Raw genomic sequence first — 15,016 nt, 5'->3', positions numbered from 1 at the left:
CTAGATACACTAGATGCTTACACTACTTCTACAGTGTATCCATCGTCTACATTAAAATTTCCTTTACAGTCAAGTTCGAGGTCGGTGTGTGTGGATTGTAGTTTGTTTAAGGACTGGAGTTATTCTAGATAAATCCTAGACAGCGAACAGTTCGTGATGGTTTATTCTGGGATAGAATGACGAAGTAGGCTAAGTTAAATGGGAACCTTATAAGATGAGGTAGATTAGGAGGTACTCATTAACCTGAACCCATTTTACTTTATGCCTCTCAAGGTGTGTGATATGTTTAATTCAAGATTACTATCTAATATGATGAGTCTTTACACACTTTACAAAAGCGTTTCGCGTTACTAGATACCTAGGTAGGCTTTGGAAGAGGTTCATTACCTTAGGTGGTACCTAACCTAATGTATCGTTTTAATTCATGTGGTAAAGAATCATCCTGAAATCTAAAAGAATCTATAGAATTGAAAAACCCACCTACTTAGACCACATAAACCAAATATCTACCTAAGATTGTATCAACTTAATAATAACCACCCTAATGTAAGCTGTCCCCCTACCGTGTAATACCCCCGTTCAAGCATGGATACGCTGGATGAGCTTATCCCCGAGGCCTTGAATGCTTTTCTCGAATTCCTTGTAGTTCTGTGCATTCCACTTAGCCCCGTTCTTGCCAGGAACGGCATCGTTACCAGTGAAAGCAATGTACAACACGTCGTTCTCATCGTGTCCGTTGTTTCCAGTTATCCCCTTTCCGAAGCAAGCGGTAGCCAGAGAAATTGAGGCTTCTCCAACAACGGACTTCTCGCCGTCGGAGCCGTTCTCGTCACCCCAGACTCCATAGATCTTATCTCAGTTAGCTCGCTGTCTTCCTCGTTGGTAGGGATAGATAGGTATTCCTTACCAGCTTATCACCACATACGACAGCCATCACACTTAATGGCTTAATGCCGTGCTCCTGAGGGTCGAATGATGTGAAGCCGGGCTTGTCACCTACGTTTCCGAAAACGACGTAGGGGTGGATCTTAGCATCCAAGTCTCGAACACCCTTTCCATATCCTCTTACGGTATCGGCGAAAGACGTGATTGACTGAGTATCGTCGGAGTTTCCGCAACGGCCATCGTCAGCAGGGCCGCCCTGAGTTCCGTCGCAGTCGATATCCATGTTGGCGAACTGGCTATTGCTACCTTGGATATAGATGACCTTAGAGTCTTCCAAATGGTCCCCACAGTAGCTGAAGGCTGTGCCACGTTAGCCCTGCATAGATAAGTATAAGAAGGGTGGAATTTGTTACAATTGTCGTCATTGTATTCACTGTAAAACCCTGTAGCTAGAGGATAGCTGCATTGGCCACTGTTCTTGATATTGTTGTAGAAGTTCCGAACGTTCGATGGAACGTCTCTAGCAAGAGTTGCACCTACAAGCGCAGAGACACTGATGAAGCTCTTGAGAGACATTTTGTGGTATGAGACGGATAATGATATGCTATCTTGCAATGTTGATGAATGGTGGTGAATGTTTGGTTTACAGAATCTAGCCTATATTGAACGGAACAGTCTGGCCCTATTTGTATGAATTCATTCGTAGGCTGCTTATGGATTAACACATGCCCCTTTCTATAAGGAGTGCCATCGTGCGGTTCTAATAAGCTCACCGTTGCCAAGACGGGGCTGTGGCTATAATTAGATACTAGATATGGATACTGTTTACGGAGTGTTGTAGCGATTCTAGCAGAACTGCGGCTGAGATGAGTGACATTTAATTGAGTATGACATAAATGGCGTGTCTCTGATTAGTTGTAGCTAGATTTTGATGGCACCAACTTATTGAATATTCTGACAGATTTACCAAATATTGTATCAATGATCCCGAGTTTGCTTTAATGTGGTCCAGAAACGATCCACACGCGAAACAGTAATTGACTGTTCCGGAAGCTGAGATTTGGTGACTAAACCCTTTAAATAGGTTTCCTTCTGTGAAGCCTCAATCCATGCTATTCTATTGGCTTACTCGTACAGCAGTCTACGCGATATACTACCCTGTATTCCCCATACTGTAACTTCATATAGCAACTCCTTCCAAACTTGGAGGCGCATTGGTGAAATACAGGCCCGGATTTTACTCAACTTATATTCATAAGACAATTGACTCCTTCCTGTCTGGGGTCTGAAGATATAATACGTACTATTTTTCTAGTGACCTAGAAGTCAAGATTGATATATTCGATACTTTTGGCTGACGCTTGTTGCGTTCGGACAATTTTACTTATCCTTGAAGGTAATAAGCAACGGACTTGGCGGCTTGTAATATTATTAGGACTCCACTAGGGCCTTTTCTTCGGTCTGTACACTTATTTGAGACCATATAAGCTCTTATACCCCATTTCTTTTAGTTATTGTAACTTGAACTTGAAGACACAACATTCAATCTAGGGTACGAAATCCTTTACGAAATCATTCGTCCGTGGTAGGGTATGTCTGTTCTATCTCGCAATGTCTACTAAGTCTACCAAGTTTCTACCGAGCTCATCGAAAACATCCCTAGTTGTCATAACTATTCCGGAAGTATAAGTTGAGATAGAGGGCGTACTTTTGAAGTACCTGAGGTAACCTTTCATTTCATCCATATCATTCTCCGAATTTCCTTGGGTACCTAGGTCATGCAGAATCTTAGTGGATAGATTTGCCTAGAGCTGAGCATGATATTGCTTTTTTGATATGCTATCTACAATTTTGATTGATTAATACATTGTTTTACTATCCTCACTAACATTTCCGCAGTCATGATGTCATCATTCATCATGGATATGACTTAGAAATCGATCACAATGGCTTTGGAAGCCATAGCCCCTTAATAAAAGCTCTTGTCTCTTCGATTACTTTTACGCATTTCTAAATTTAATCTCATCATTTATCTTAAAATATGCCTTCATCAACATCACCGCATCCCGACCAGCGCGGTGTAGAACCCCATCCCGATAAACCTCGAAATGCCAATGGGGTGGTGGACTATACTCCTTATCCGGATAGCTCTCTACAAATTTCAACATCTCGGAGGGGAATACAACAGAAAATAATTAATCTATATTGTGGGAAGGCATCAGAAGAGAACATGCAAGTATATGCTGAGAAGGCTATCTATGACGACCCTTTTAGTTACTGTGATACGAGGTACGTTTACTTGAGAGGCATTTGTAACAGTCAATATAACCTGACTGTTTTTAGATACAAGATAGCAGGCCAGTGGTACGGCCTCCCGAAGCTCTTCTCCAGACTTGAATCGTTGGCAACGGAGGTCACGTCTTCGACGGAGCATGAACTCGTTTGGAAGCAGAGACATAGGTATACATTTGCGGGTATCCACGTATCAAAGACTGTGGATAGCCTAGTATCCTTGAGACTTGAGGGTGAGGTACCTAATGAGAAGGTCGTTTACCATAAAGAAATGTGGAATGAGAAGGATTATTCCCATGAAGGTATAGGGGCTCTAATGAAGAAGTTGAATGGGTAAGTCAGTGATAAATCCGAATGTTGAGATAGGAAGCTTACGAGAGATTCCTTTAGCGATAAGTTAACAAGCGTTACCAAGCCACCTGAGTCTGCCTAGGACATCGACTGGAGAAATAACGCCTAGCCTGAATCAGTATCTCGGTACTGGATAGTTACCAGTTCGAATAAAGACATAAGTCTAAATCATTCATTTAAGGATAGTTAGGATACATAATACAATGTATTTTGCGAATAGCATAAGAAATTGCCTCCAGTTTCCATCGGCCCAATACCATATTTGGAAAAGGAGGCAAAAGAGTGTGACAATATACTGTAATTTCAAGTACGTGTAACTAACGGGTCTCCCCGGTCTTGTTTCTGCCGTCAGGGGCCCGCTATCGATGATCCATCTTAACGAGTTTCTCAAATGCCTCATCAGTCTCGTCATCTAGGTCACCTCCACCATCTGGTAAAGATGCTCGCAGTCGCCTAGCTTCCATTCGTTGTATTTCTGATTCCTCTTGTCTTGAGGGGTCCATTCCCAATGCTTTTGAGTAGGCGTGCACACATCGAGCGAGAATACCCGTTGGTACATTTACGAGTTTCCCGATAGCTGTCGCCTTTGCTGTTTCCTCTCTTTGAATATGGTCAATGTCTGGTTTATCGAAAGGAAAATTGTTGCGATTTGCTTACATGGCATCATCGAGACGACCTTGCTTCATTGCCACTTGGCCTACACGATATGCACAATAGGAGCTAAGCCAACTGAAGCGGGCAGCAGTCCCGGATATTTCTAGCAAGTGCTTAGCTGTCTCAGCATGTTTCTTTGCTTCATCGAGGCTATTCATTCTGATTCGAAGCGAAGTAAAAGTAAGATGGGCACTAGACAAAACGGTGTAAGGAAGGAGGTTTCCTCATGTCGGGGGAGATAACATACTAAACTTGCATATACCAACTCTGTAGTCGATTTGCAACTTCCAATGCATGGCGTAGAATATTACCGGCTTCTTCGTATCTGCCCATACAATAGTAGTTACGCGAAATATTATAACACCATACCAGTTTCCTCGAGGGATTCTCCTCGTTTGGGCCTTCGTAAATCTTTCCGGCTTTTAGTAGCCACTCTAGACCTTCTTCATAACGCCCTTGAGCACCAGTGGCCATTCCAAGGCCGCTATATGCAACAGCTACGAGCAGGTCATTCGGGGGAAGTAACTCCAAACGAATACGAAGACTTTCAGCCATTTCCAATTCCGATTTGATAAATTCAGAAGTACAAAAGTGATGTATGCATTTCAGATATTGTAGCAGTGCCCAAAGTAGCCTATCCTGGTTTACCTCTGTGCATTTGTGAAATGCCGAATCAGCAGTATCAAGTAACTCCGGAACGATGTTAACTGTATCATTGTCGTGTATCGCACTATTAGACGGTTAGTCTGTCTTATAACGAGATGCGGTTAACTTACTAAGAGGAGTTAGTAAGAAGTCTCACAAAATTCTCGTTTGGTTTTAGAGGCTTTGGTTTAGTTTGAGAGTCATTGTAGTTCTTTACAAGTGAAAGAACTTGGGGAATATACTTCTCATACAAGATCCATTCGTCGTTGTCAAATTTGCTCGAGCGTTGAGACGGGATCTTCTCAAGCAATAACTCTACGGCCGCCTCAAATTCTTGTTGGGGGTTATCTAACTTGGCCCGGTATCCTGCTTGTACTAGTCGATGGATACGGTAGCTTCTTTGCTGGATATTCCTTCTAACTAGAGAATGGCGAGTTAGCTCTTCTATGGCGTCGCCTAGGCTGTATTTTATTAACACGTATAAAGCCGTTTAAAACAAGCGCTACATACCATAAATCATCAGTACAGAAAGACAATATTCCCGGCAATTTGTCAGGTTGTGCAGCTGTGAAAATGTCTGCAGGAACATCGTCGGCAGCGAGGAAACTCAAAACGCCAAGACAAGCTCGAGCTTGATTTCCTAGAATTGCGAAGGAAATTTCCCATACAGTATCTAAGGCGTGTGGATAACCCAAATATTTGCAGCCGTTCTTCTTCTGTGTATGCAACTGATAGTCATACTTGATGTACGTTGCATAGAAATCAGAGATTGACAAGCCCCTTGCGTTGATAAAAGCAGCCATTTGGTTGAGAGCAAGTGGTAAGCCACCTAATAGCTCAGTGACACGTCGTGCTGCTTCTAGCTCCCCATCGACGCATTGTCTGCTGAGTGCCACGTGGAGTAAAAACTTAGCCCCTTCTTCATTATTGAATTCATTCACCTCAAGTCCAGTGTCAATAGGAAGAGAAGCAACAAGAACATCTCTGGTAGTCACCAGAACGGCACCATGTTTTGAAGCAGGCCAGCAACTTTCAAGGACGCTATGGTCGTCGACATTATCGAATATGAGAAGCCATTTAGCAGCTACCACATAGTTAACAATAGGTTAACGGGCGATGAGTCATGTCTCTTACATGTGTTTTGCAACCAGTCTAGTACCAGGATCATATTTTGCTGGTTTGCTTGTGGAACGGCCCTCGGAAGTTTAAGAGCGCTGATAGCAATCTGACTGAAGCTTTGTTGGATGGTATATGTGTTTTCGGCAGGTATCCAGAATACTGCATCGAGATCACCCAGTCTTTGATACGCATAAGCAAGTGCAATTTGTGTTTTTCCGATGCCACCAAGACCATACAATGCCATAGAAGAAAGGCGAGTACTTGTGTCTGCTGGCTTTAGATAATCTTCTATCTGGTATAGGATATCCTGACGACCATAGAACAGGCGGTTTTCTGCTATAGGGAGAGTATTGCACGGTATTGATCCACCTTCCTTTTGTTGATTCTTCAACGGAAGTATGCTCTGTAGGATCATTTGATACGCCTGTCTCTCTGCTAGCTTCGCTACTCTTTTAATACGCCTTACGGCTTCGGTGATGTTCTGGTAGGCCGCATTGTAAATGTCCGTCAGATCATCAATTGCGCTTTTGTTGAGAAAACCTGTCAGGTTAGCCTGTTACCTCTCCCCGTTGAAGGAAACGCTCGCAACATATTACGTACTTTCGTGCCCCTGACCCTTATTGCGGAATGTCATGATGATGTTGATCCACAGGATGACAATCTCCCTATTTAGCTCTATCATATCATTCTTGACCCTTTCAGAATCTGTAATTCTCTGGTAACAGTCGTTAGAATCCTGCAGTTTGCGACCAATATTTTCCAACCATCTCGTAATATTGTCGAGTGGATTGATTTCTCCTGTGCTCTCTAGAGCAAGCTGCTTGGTAGAAATCAGTATCACACTCCTAGCTAATCTTAGTTACTCAGATATTTCTCTTGCCTTGAAGACTAAGGACAACAATCCCCACATCATGGATGTGTCGATAGGATGGTACATCATGTCCACGAAAATTCGGGCAAAAGTTTCGTAATGATCCAAGGTAGGATAGAGTAGAGTAATCGCAATCCTTGAAGGTTCGTCGGGATATTCGCTTCGCAGCCTTCGCAATTCATGTCGAAAGTCTTCAAGCGAATTGACCTCCAAAGCACGCTCCCAGTCACGTCGCTCTAATTTCTTTTCGCACTCCTTCACTGTCTCATTCCAGGACTCTATATAGATTTCATCACTAATACACATATAATATGTTAGCTACCATAGCCTATTGATCTATATCTTAGGTACCAATGATGGACTCACTACTCGGCCATACTGTTGGTAGTACAAGAGAGGACAGTAGGGAGTTGCATGGTGTTTATCGTAGGAATGCCCTTGGACAGGGGGTAGTTTGTACAATTATTAGTTTGATTAGGGAAAGTAAGGAGTGATCTCTGGGGATATGAAAATCCCCGAGGAGATGTATAAGAGCCTCATTACGTTTTTTAAGGCTTAATACGGTCGGAATTTCTCGGGTTTACCAATACGACCTAATTTGCAGCCTGCTTCTTGACAATTTCTAAATCTAGAAGATGTACGGCTTAAGATTAAAAACCGGCCTCATATCATTACTATTGCTATAAAATGCAATTTTTATAATGTATGGTTACAATAAGGCAGGCTTTGGGGTTAATTGGCAAAAATTACATATATAAATAAATACCTGCAAATATCTAAATAGGATAGGTGCTCTACGGTGTACCATTAATAATACATAACTGATAAAATAAAAAAAGCGGATGAAAATTTCCATTGTGCACTAATATGCTACCGTAGTACACCCACCCCATTTAAATATCTGCAGGTATTTATTTACATGTATAATTTTTGCCAATTAACCCCAAAGCCTGCCTTATTGTAACCATACATTATAAAAATTGCATTTTATAGCAATTGTTGGATTGACTATGTATTACGTAATAATATGAAAGGAAATGCAAATAACGATTGTGTTCTAATTGGTTGTATTGAAGTAAGAAAAGAGGGGTTCCCCCGAGTGGGGAAAGATATCTATTGTACAGATGCGTGGGCTGTGCGTGGGCGGTGTGTGTGGGCATAACCCTGGTCATGTGACGAGGTCACATGACCGTTATCCCAACAGCAATAATAATGATATTAGGCCAGCTTTTAATCTTAAGCCGTACATCTTCTAAATTCAGAAATTATCTCTAATCTCATATGCATTGTAATACAGTTATCACCCTCCCCTTATCCTCATCCTGGTATCAGCAAGTCAACTATCCGCAAATGAACAACGATTACCTCAGGTACAAATATGGGTTACAACACCCTCCCCAGAAGAAAACGGCGTACACCAAAAAATTGTTCCAATGACATAAAAGCAGCCTTTATCGAAAATTGTTCTGGGAAAGGAGATAGGCTCTGTGCTCTAGAAGGTGGTCTGACGATTTTTATACGTATGTCAGAAACTCGTATGCTGGATTACCAAAGAGCTACAGCCGAATTGTTTAACGTTATCCGGAAACCTCGTGCCGATCAACCTTTCTCAGAACGTCAGTTTGAGGTATCTGATAGGATTATCAGCTTAATCAAATCTTCAACCGCTCAGACGACGATAGACGATATTGTAAAACAGATGTTCGATGATTTCAAAACTCCTACGCAAGATGCTGAAACTTGTAAGAATATGATGCGACATTTCGTATTCGCTGTTATCGGCTGGTCTACTTTACTATACACACCAATATTCACAACAGCAGATGCTGACTTCAAGATTGCGGAAACACAATCAAAAAGAAGTCAAGAAAAGCAGTCCATTATACATATCGAGGACTCATCACGGAGACCCATTGGAGCTATGCTCGGTAGTCATGGCCTTGTCCCAATAACTTGTCCACATAATACAAGGTTACCACAAGACTTACCGAGTCGTCTCCCTGTCACTTGTTTGAATCTTTGCTCCCTGTCTCAATTAGGTGGTGTTACGATTCTTTGGGTTGATGATCTCTCGAAGCACTGCGAATTCAGTCGGTATAGTAGAGAGAAACAGTTGAAACTATTTCGTCTGCCCTCACTCTGTGCTAAAATATGTCTGAGCGACGATAGTGAGACTCTGATTGATCGGTAAGATCGTTGAATCTAGAAAATTTCAATAAAATTGTACTGACAATCTCACGTCACATATAGGTTATTCAAGAGCCACATTTGCCGAAATAACTGCCAATTCAACACTAAATCTGTGGGGAAGTCATACCTGACCGAAGTCTTACTGAGTTATCGTTTATTATTCGGACAACATTCCCGTTCTCGCAGACTATTTCGTGGGCAGGAACTCGAAAGGGCGAAGTGGAATGGGACCCTGGACCCCTTACTTGGCGTACTCTGCGGAAATAAAGATGTAGATGATTCTACCGGAATTGTTGAACTCCTTCATGAACGTAACGTTTACAATGTACAAGACAGTTTTCCTCATTTAGGGTTACGACTCGCCGAGCTGGCGGACTATATTTCTGGTCAAGAGCCAAACGACTTCCTTGAAGTATGGAACGATTCACGAAATCCTGAGAAGCTTCTTACCCTGAAGGCTGCTGTAAAGATAGGTGTGGCTACGGTTATCTTAGGCATTTTTCAAGTCCTGCTGGGCACCGCACAGTTGGTAATATCAATTTATAGATAGTAGTAGATGTAGATAGAATTAGATTGCTCTATTAGCTATAAACAGCAGAACGAGTGACAAATCGGATAGATAATTCCTGAAAATCTTCACATGGTCTTCATTCCTCGTGCTTAAAATAAACTTATATTCCCATAAAGTTATGTGTAACTCGGCGATTTCGTAAGTAGAATAATATAAGCTGCTGAAAGCATCCGCTATGCCCATCATGGGAACTAAAGAATTCAACATAACCAAATAACCAAGAACTTCAATTTTCAACTGCAGTGTTCATTCTATGACGTTAGAATGTATATTGCAGAGACTATATGACAGTGTAGATATACCTAAGATAGAATTGTCAACCTGGTGGAGCTGCACCAGTGCCAGCAAGGTAGATCTTGCCACCACGGACGAGAGTTCTTGCCATCTCAGGCTGTTGATGGCTGTCATTGGGTTGGGGTGGGAAGGCAAGGTGTGACTGTGCACGCCAGGTTTGAGGCTTGTACTGAATCGGAGGATACCCAGAACGGTCCATTACAGTCCTCATGTCAAAGTCGCGGTCGAGGCGGAGCAGGCTAAGGACTTCGGGGTCCTTGATCTGAAGTGGGCTCCCGGACATTTTCAGAGTGGCAAGGTCAGGTTAACAGAGTTAAACGAGTAAAACAATAGTGAATTGGAGTTATGCTGTATGATTCCGAGTGGAAAGTTTGAACATAGGCGGGAGTAGGGCGCTATTTGTGTTCCATCAAAATCTCATATGATTGACTCTGCTAGGGCTATAGAGATTCCTCACACTCGGCTCTGCTAAGATCATATACCTATATGCATGCTTACCATCTCTCACGATCTATCTCTATGATAAAGGATCCCGGTTTCATTTCGTTTCTATGCGTGAAAGGTAAAGTGCATATACGCTAGAACCGATTTTGTCCGAGTGGATATAAGCGGACGTGACTTTCAGAAGATAAAGTTGAGGCTCTGCTTCCTTAGCCTTCAGGCAAGACTACGTAGCCGTGTGTCTATATACGGTAACTAACCAGATACAAGATATTGTAAGCTTAGTGACCGACGTAGGAGTTGCAGCCTAATGCTACCTGATAGTTGGAGTTGGCGCCATGCAATAACAGACTTATACCGGGCTTTGCGATTCAATATTTGCACTTGCTGCCCAATGCTGAGTTGAGAAGTTGCACAACCCCAGCTGCTGACCCTACTGTAGCTTCGTGGCATGATCAATGGAAGAATGATATCAGCAGTATGTAGCAGAATGTCGATGTAAGAAAAAACAGAAGCCCAATAACAAGCCGAGTTTCTTGATTAAGACCTTAAGGCCTTTGATAAATGACTCAAAGATAATCCAAAATTATATGTTGCAGTTCTGAAGCATATTTCATTAGGAATATTAGGAATATGTGATGTACCCATAAACAATAGCACATTTAAACCTACAACGTACCTAAAATTATTTTACCGGCTACTCAAGCACTCATGCAATAATATGCATTTGTGTAACTTATAAGTTGATAAGAAATTATGATGTAGGTACCTGGCTACTTCAATTAAGCATCTTGTTATTTCGTAATATTCCTAACTCGTTTCCTTTTACATTCTGAATGTACCAAGGGCCTTGGAGAGGCTTAGAGGTTCCGGCACTTCGTCCATGGTGTACTTGTTGCGCTGCAGAACAACTCCCTGCGAAACTTCTAGTTGATCTATCATTGAACAAATGACCGAAATTGCAACTTGAACCCCATCTTCAATATCATCCTCTGTAGTTTTCAACCCTGCATGGTGCAAGAACAACGCCCGAGGGGTCTCGCCAGCTTCGTACAGTGTAGCAAGCGAAGTGAAGTATATGAATTCACAATACATCAGACCAGCATCTGTAGAAGTCTCTGTTGGTATGTTCTAGCGCACTTGTCTTAGTAATTTCTTTTCTTTTATACGGAAGCCACTTACTGGAAGATCTCTGTGCAATCGCCTTGCAATATGATCGACATCGAAGATGGGTGTTAGAACTTTAGGTATACCTTCCCATCTTCCTCCTTTTCCACCATTATGCTTGGGCAATGGTACTCCGTCATCACCAACCCAATCATAGCCGTCACGTCGTGCCCTTTTTTCAACCTGCCAGAAGTTGGCAAAATTCATGCCTAGATGAAGCATTGCATCAATGTATATTTTCTGACCCTGTCTAGAGCCTGGTTCATAGACCTTCTTTTTACCGCTCCAAAGATCTGGAATATATCTCATATCTTTGATCACGTTTCTGAAGTCAATAGGATACTTGATAATCTTGATGGGAATTCGCCCCTCACGCTCAATCCGAGACGGCAATTTGAGCTTGAGGTCTTGCGTTGGATTTGTTTCGTTCTCCTTGAACGGCTGGAAAACAGAAATGAGCACATGTAATATTATGGGATACCTTATGAGATTTATTCTAACTTACAGCACAGGCTGTGACAACCACATTGTATTCCTTTTCGCGGATCATGGTTGTATTCAAATTAAAGCATGTATACCATATGAATAGCGGTAATATTTCACATATGACTGAGGTCGAAATGGCTAAACTACATGTATCGTATGCTACTAGTAGCAAGAAGTTTGCAGAAATCTTTCAATGGCTGGAATTTATCTATTAAATATGACCAAAATTATATTTAGATAACACTACCTTCAAAATATGCAAGGTAATTATATAGGTACCTACCCACCTACCTAAGGCGTGAATATATTCAACGGCCCCCATTCCTGAAAAGGTGTATTGAAAATATACTCCATTTACGGAATCTCGGGCTAAATTACCAGAATTGCACATCCATAAGAAATGCTATATTGGGTGTTTAAGATGCAGGCTGTCTTAGGTTACAGTATTAATTATACTTCACGGTCGCCTAAAAAACAATTTAACAACTTCTCGGAGTACCTTAGACAAACTATCAACCCGAATAGGAAGGCAAATATACGATAGGACGCATTAACGTGCGTTGTATCAGTACTTATGAGGCTCAAAATGATATTCAAGATAAGTCAAACCACCCTTACTGGGGCCACCTTAGTGGGGGCCACCCATTTCCCATACAAAATCAACGATTTGTCAGATTAGTCAGCCATGTTAGGTGACCTGAAAATCCCTAGTCTCATGTAAAATAGCGGTGTAACACGCGTTCCCACGATTTTACCTCAATCAATCAGATCATCAGGAATATGATGAATTAGACCTCATATAACGTCTTTCCAGTACGTATTAGTTGTGTGACACTTACGAAATAAGCAAAACAGGTGATGTTAATTAATCACGCGTTTGTAAACCACCCAATCAAACAAGCAAGTACCAATAAAGAAGGTTACCTAACCTAATGGATTAATTCACCCGAAGAAGAGATGACCTATCAAAAGGCTGGGCTTGGATCGTTTCATCAGGATGCTACAGTATTATCAGGTGATCCTAGCTAATAATCCTCACCAACATTGAAACCGGCGAAAAATAGTCTGTTGTGAAGAGGGTTGGAATAAAGTAAATGTATTCACGATTGGTTGGGGGAGGGCTTTCAATATAAGGGCGTATTTCATTGGTTATTTCTTATCTTAGCATAGACTATCAATTCCTACATAGGTAGGAATAAATCATCATTAATGCGGCTCTGCTCCGTTATCTTATCTTCTGATGACGTGCATTTTTTTGTTGTGCATATTCGACATGTCACAAACAGATACGTACTAAATACCGGGGTAGGCAATATATGAGGCCTATTTGGTAATATTCTCGATGATCTAATTGATTGAGGTAAAATCGTGGAAACGCGTATTACACCGCTATTTTATATGAGACTAGGGATTTTGGGTTACCTAACATGGCTGACTAATCTAACACGAGATTAATATTTCTTAAGGTAATAAGACAGAGCGGAATACGCACGACAATCCTTCGAGGCTGTGATCGACTGGGATTCCAATGAGTACCTTAGGTACCTACCTAAGGTGATAATGAGGCTCTGCTTCAAGTAGCTTCAAATTCTATCTAGTATCTGAGTGTTAGTTTTCTTCTAGTTATAACCCCCTTTTTCTTTGAACGTCTCACTGTAAGTAGTAGAATACGCCTTTCCCAACATCCACTCTTCTACTGTTAAAGTAAATCTAATTGTAGAAGCTAACATGCAGACTACTATTGATTTTATCGCTGATATTCCTCTATACAGTGAAGAGAAACCTTTCTTTCTTCATCCTTCGGCGACTTCTAAAGTCGGTGTTGACGCCATTAATACAACCAATGTCGAATGGGAGAATAAACCAGTAACCGTGCGTAGTATGCGCAATGATAACGATATCAGTTTGGAGAGAAACGGATTCTGCTACGTCGAGCATGAGTCTAAATATGTCCCAAGTCTTGGAGTAGACACTGAGCTGATGAAAAAGTACCGTGCTGAGAACGAGGAGTTGCTACGGTCTTTCTTCAAAGCAGATTTTGTTCATTGCTATGATTACAAAGTGAGCATGCCAATACTATATTTTGATCTCCACTAACAAGAGTCTAAGATGCGTAAAAATGCTCCGATGGCTCTCGAAAACTATGACCCAAGTGATCCACTTCTAGTAGAGCAGGTTGCCGTGGGCGCACATGGTAAGACTCCTAGGAAACTCATCATACACTGACCTGATTTCTCATAGTCGGTTCGTAGTTTGGCTTAAATATGGCTGGTATTTTCTCATCGTATTTAGACATATCTCTGGATACTGTACCGCGGCTCCTGAAGAATGTTCTCAACGAGGAGCAGCTCCAAACTTTCTTCCAGCCCGGCTACCGTTTTAGGCTAATCAAGTAAGGGCTCTCTTAGGGCAACTGTCGCAATAGTCACTGATCTCTTCTTGCAGTACGTGGCGTCCTATTCTACCCCAGTGCGAAGATCGCCCTCTTGCATTGTGTGACTACAGCTCAATCGACGTAAATGACCTCGTTGCCACGGACAGAGTGTACCCAGATTGGACTCAAGAGATATACTATTTGAAATATAACAAAGATCAGCAATGGTATTGGTTACCTAACCAAAGGTCTAACGAGCCCTTTCTATTCCTCACCTACGACAGCCATTCAGGTTCAAATGCCAGATGTAAGTACGATTATACTAGTATTTAAAGGCCTGGTTTCCACTAACTCCTAGCCTTAGACTGTCCACATGTATCCGTAGAAAACTCGATGGCAATACCCCAAGCACCGCCGCGTGAGAGCGTTGAGACACGGACTTTAGTCATTACGAAACTATGAACACGGTCTAAATACCCCCGTGTATAGCAGCGATACGTGAATCAAGTCTATAGGAAATTAGAAGCGTAGATTCTCAAAAGAAACTTTAATTCAATGATATAACCATATGGTTGCATGGGTGTCGTACGTTCATCTTTATGGAATGGCTGGATGCTGGGATTATAGTATTGCCAGTTTTCATCACGAGGTTTGCTTGCAGACCGGAAAGTAGCTA

The 15,016-nt window shown here is 41.9% G+C and overlaps 6 protein-coding genes across 6 annotated transcripts; 3 read left to right on the top strand and 3 right to left on the bottom strand.

Annotated features, from left to right (window-relative positions):
- Positions 1 to 274: 274 nt before the first annotated feature.
- F4813DRAFT_369265 (glycoside hydrolase family 75 protein) lies at positions 275 to 1,841 on the bottom strand. Its single transcript, XM_049244406.1, has 3 exons — positions 1,299 to 1,841; positions 908 to 1,245; positions 275 to 849 (listed from the first exon to the last, which is right to left on the bottom strand). The coding sequence occupies exons 1-3, from the start codon at positions 1,459 to 1,461 to the stop codon at positions 580 to 582; spliced, it is 771 nt and encodes a 256-aa protein (XP_049096721.1). The 5' UTR covers positions 1,462 to 1,841; the 3' UTR covers positions 275 to 579.
- A 1,085-nt stretch (positions 1,842 to 2,926) lies between these two features.
- F4813DRAFT_392269 (uncharacterized protein) lies at positions 2,927 to 3,610 on the top strand (the record flags this gene model as incomplete). Its single annotated transcript, XM_049247257.1, has 3 exons — positions 2,927 to 3,174; positions 3,229 to 3,510; positions 3,568 to 3,610. The coding sequence occupies 3 exons, from the start codon at positions 2,927 to 2,929 to the stop codon at positions 3,608 to 3,610; spliced, it is 573 nt and encodes a 190-aa protein (XP_049096720.1).
- Positions 3,611 to 3,700: 90 nt separating this feature from the next.
- On the bottom strand, positions 3,701 to 7,561 carry F4813DRAFT_194925 (uncharacterized protein). Its single transcript, XM_049239483.1, has 9 exons — positions 7,184 to 7,561; positions 6,827 to 7,112; positions 6,547 to 6,766; positions 5,962 to 6,486; positions 5,338 to 5,911; positions 4,959 to 5,288; positions 4,430 to 4,912; positions 4,186 to 4,374; positions 3,701 to 4,128 (listed from the first exon to the last, which is right to left on the bottom strand). Exons 1-9 carry the CDS (start codon positions 7,231 to 7,233, stop codon positions 3,888 to 3,890), a joined length of 2,898 nt encoding a protein of 965 aa, XP_049096719.1. The 5' UTR covers positions 7,234 to 7,561; the 3' UTR covers positions 3,701 to 3,887.
- Positions 7,562 to 8,060: 499 nt separating this feature from the next.
- On the top strand, positions 8,061 to 9,815 carry F4813DRAFT_194892 (uncharacterized protein). The gene is made up of 2 exons (XM_049239482.1): positions 8,061 to 9,004; positions 9,068 to 9,815. The coding sequence occupies exons 1-2, from the start codon at positions 8,196 to 8,198 to the stop codon at positions 9,555 to 9,557; spliced, it is 1,299 nt and encodes a 432-aa protein (XP_049096718.1). The 5' UTR covers positions 8,061 to 8,195; the 3' UTR covers positions 9,558 to 9,815.
- Positions 9,816 to 11,039: 1,224 nt separating this feature from the next.
- F4813DRAFT_369245 (uncharacterized protein) lies at positions 11,040 to 12,211 on the bottom strand. Its single transcript, XM_049244405.1, has 3 exons — positions 11,986 to 12,211; positions 11,496 to 11,921; positions 11,040 to 11,444 (listed from the first exon to the last, which is right to left on the bottom strand). Exons 1-3 carry the CDS (start codon positions 12,028 to 12,030, stop codon positions 11,139 to 11,141), a joined length of 777 nt encoding a protein of 258 aa, XP_049096717.1. The 5' UTR covers positions 12,031 to 12,211; the 3' UTR covers positions 11,040 to 11,138.
- Positions 12,212 to 13,384: 1,173 nt separating this feature from the next.
- F4813DRAFT_369244 (uncharacterized protein) lies at positions 13,385 to 14,909 on the top strand. Its single transcript, XM_049244404.1, has 6 exons — positions 13,385 to 13,621; positions 13,690 to 14,027; positions 14,076 to 14,160; positions 14,259 to 14,358; positions 14,412 to 14,647; positions 14,705 to 14,909. Exons 2-6 carry the CDS (start codon positions 13,695 to 13,697, stop codon positions 14,800 to 14,802), a joined length of 852 nt encoding a protein of 283 aa, XP_049096716.1. The 5' UTR covers positions 13,385 to 13,621; positions 13,690 to 13,694; the 3' UTR covers positions 14,803 to 14,909.
- The last annotated feature ends 107 nt before the right edge of the window (positions 14,910 to 15,016 follow it).

This window comes from Daldinia decipiens (genome assembly GCF_022478715.1).
Source record: "Daldinia decipiens strain CBS 113046 unplaced genomic scaffold F4813scaffold_34, whole genome shotgun sequence".
Taxonomy (NCBI): domain Eukaryota; kingdom Fungi; phylum Ascomycota; class Sordariomycetes; order Xylariales; family Hypoxylaceae; genus Daldinia; species Daldinia decipiens.
This window is presented reverse-complemented; position numbering and strand designations above follow the sequence as displayed.

Coding starts and splice junctions, on each gene's coding strand:
- F4813DRAFT_194925 (XM_049239483.1), bottom strand. CDS start 7,233: ATGCAACTCCCTACTGTCCTCTCTTGTACTACCAACAGTATGGCCGAG. Junction 7,113..7,183: donor ACCAACAGTATGGCCGAGTA/GTGAGTCCATCA, acceptor TATGTGTATTAG/TGATGAAATCTATATAGAGT. Junction 4,913..4,958: donor CTTCTTACTAACTCCTCTTA/GTAAGTTAACCG, acceptor ACCGTCTAATAG/TGCGATACACGACAATGATA.
- F4813DRAFT_194892 (XM_049239482.1), top strand. CDS start 8,196: ATGGGTTACAACACCCTCCCCAGAAGAAAACGGCGTACACCAAAAAAT. Junction 9,005..9,067: donor AGTGAGACTCTGATTGATCG/GTAAGATCGTTG, acceptor CGTCACATATAG/GTTATTCAAGAGCCACATTT.
- F4813DRAFT_369244 (XM_049244404.1), top strand. CDS start 13,695: ATGCAGACTACTATTGATTTTATCGCTGATATTCCTCTATACAGTGAA. Junction 14,028..14,075: donor TTCATTGCTATGATTACAAA/GTGAGCATGCCA, acceptor CAAGAGTCTAAG/ATGCGTAAAAATGCTCCGAT. Junction 14,648..14,704: donor TTCAGGTTCAAATGCCAGAT/GTAAGTACGATT, acceptor TCCTAGCCTTAG/ACTGTCCACATGTATCCGTA.
- F4813DRAFT_369265 (XM_049244406.1), bottom strand. CDS start 1,461: ATGTCTCTCAAGAGCTTCATCAGTGTCTCTGCGCTTGTAGGTGCAACT. Junction 1,246..1,298: donor TGAATACAATGACGACAATT/GTAACAAATTCC, acceptor AACGTGGCACAG/CCTTCAGCTACTGTGGGGAC. Junction 850..907: donor TCGTATGTGGTGATAAGCTG/GTAAGGAATACC, acceptor AACTGAGATAAG/ATCTATGGAGTCTGGGGTGA.
- F4813DRAFT_369245 (XM_049244405.1), bottom strand. CDS start 12,030: ATGATCCGCGAAAAGGAATACAATGTGGTTGTCACAGCCTGTGCT. Junction 11,922..11,985: donor TGGTTGTCACAGCCTGTGCT/GTAAGTTAGAAT, acceptor TCTGTTTTCCAG/CCGTTCAAGGAGAACGAAAC. Junction 11,445..11,495: donor GATTGCACAGAGATCTTCCA/GTAAGTGGCTTC, acceptor CAAGTGCGCTAG/AACATACCAACAGAGACTTC.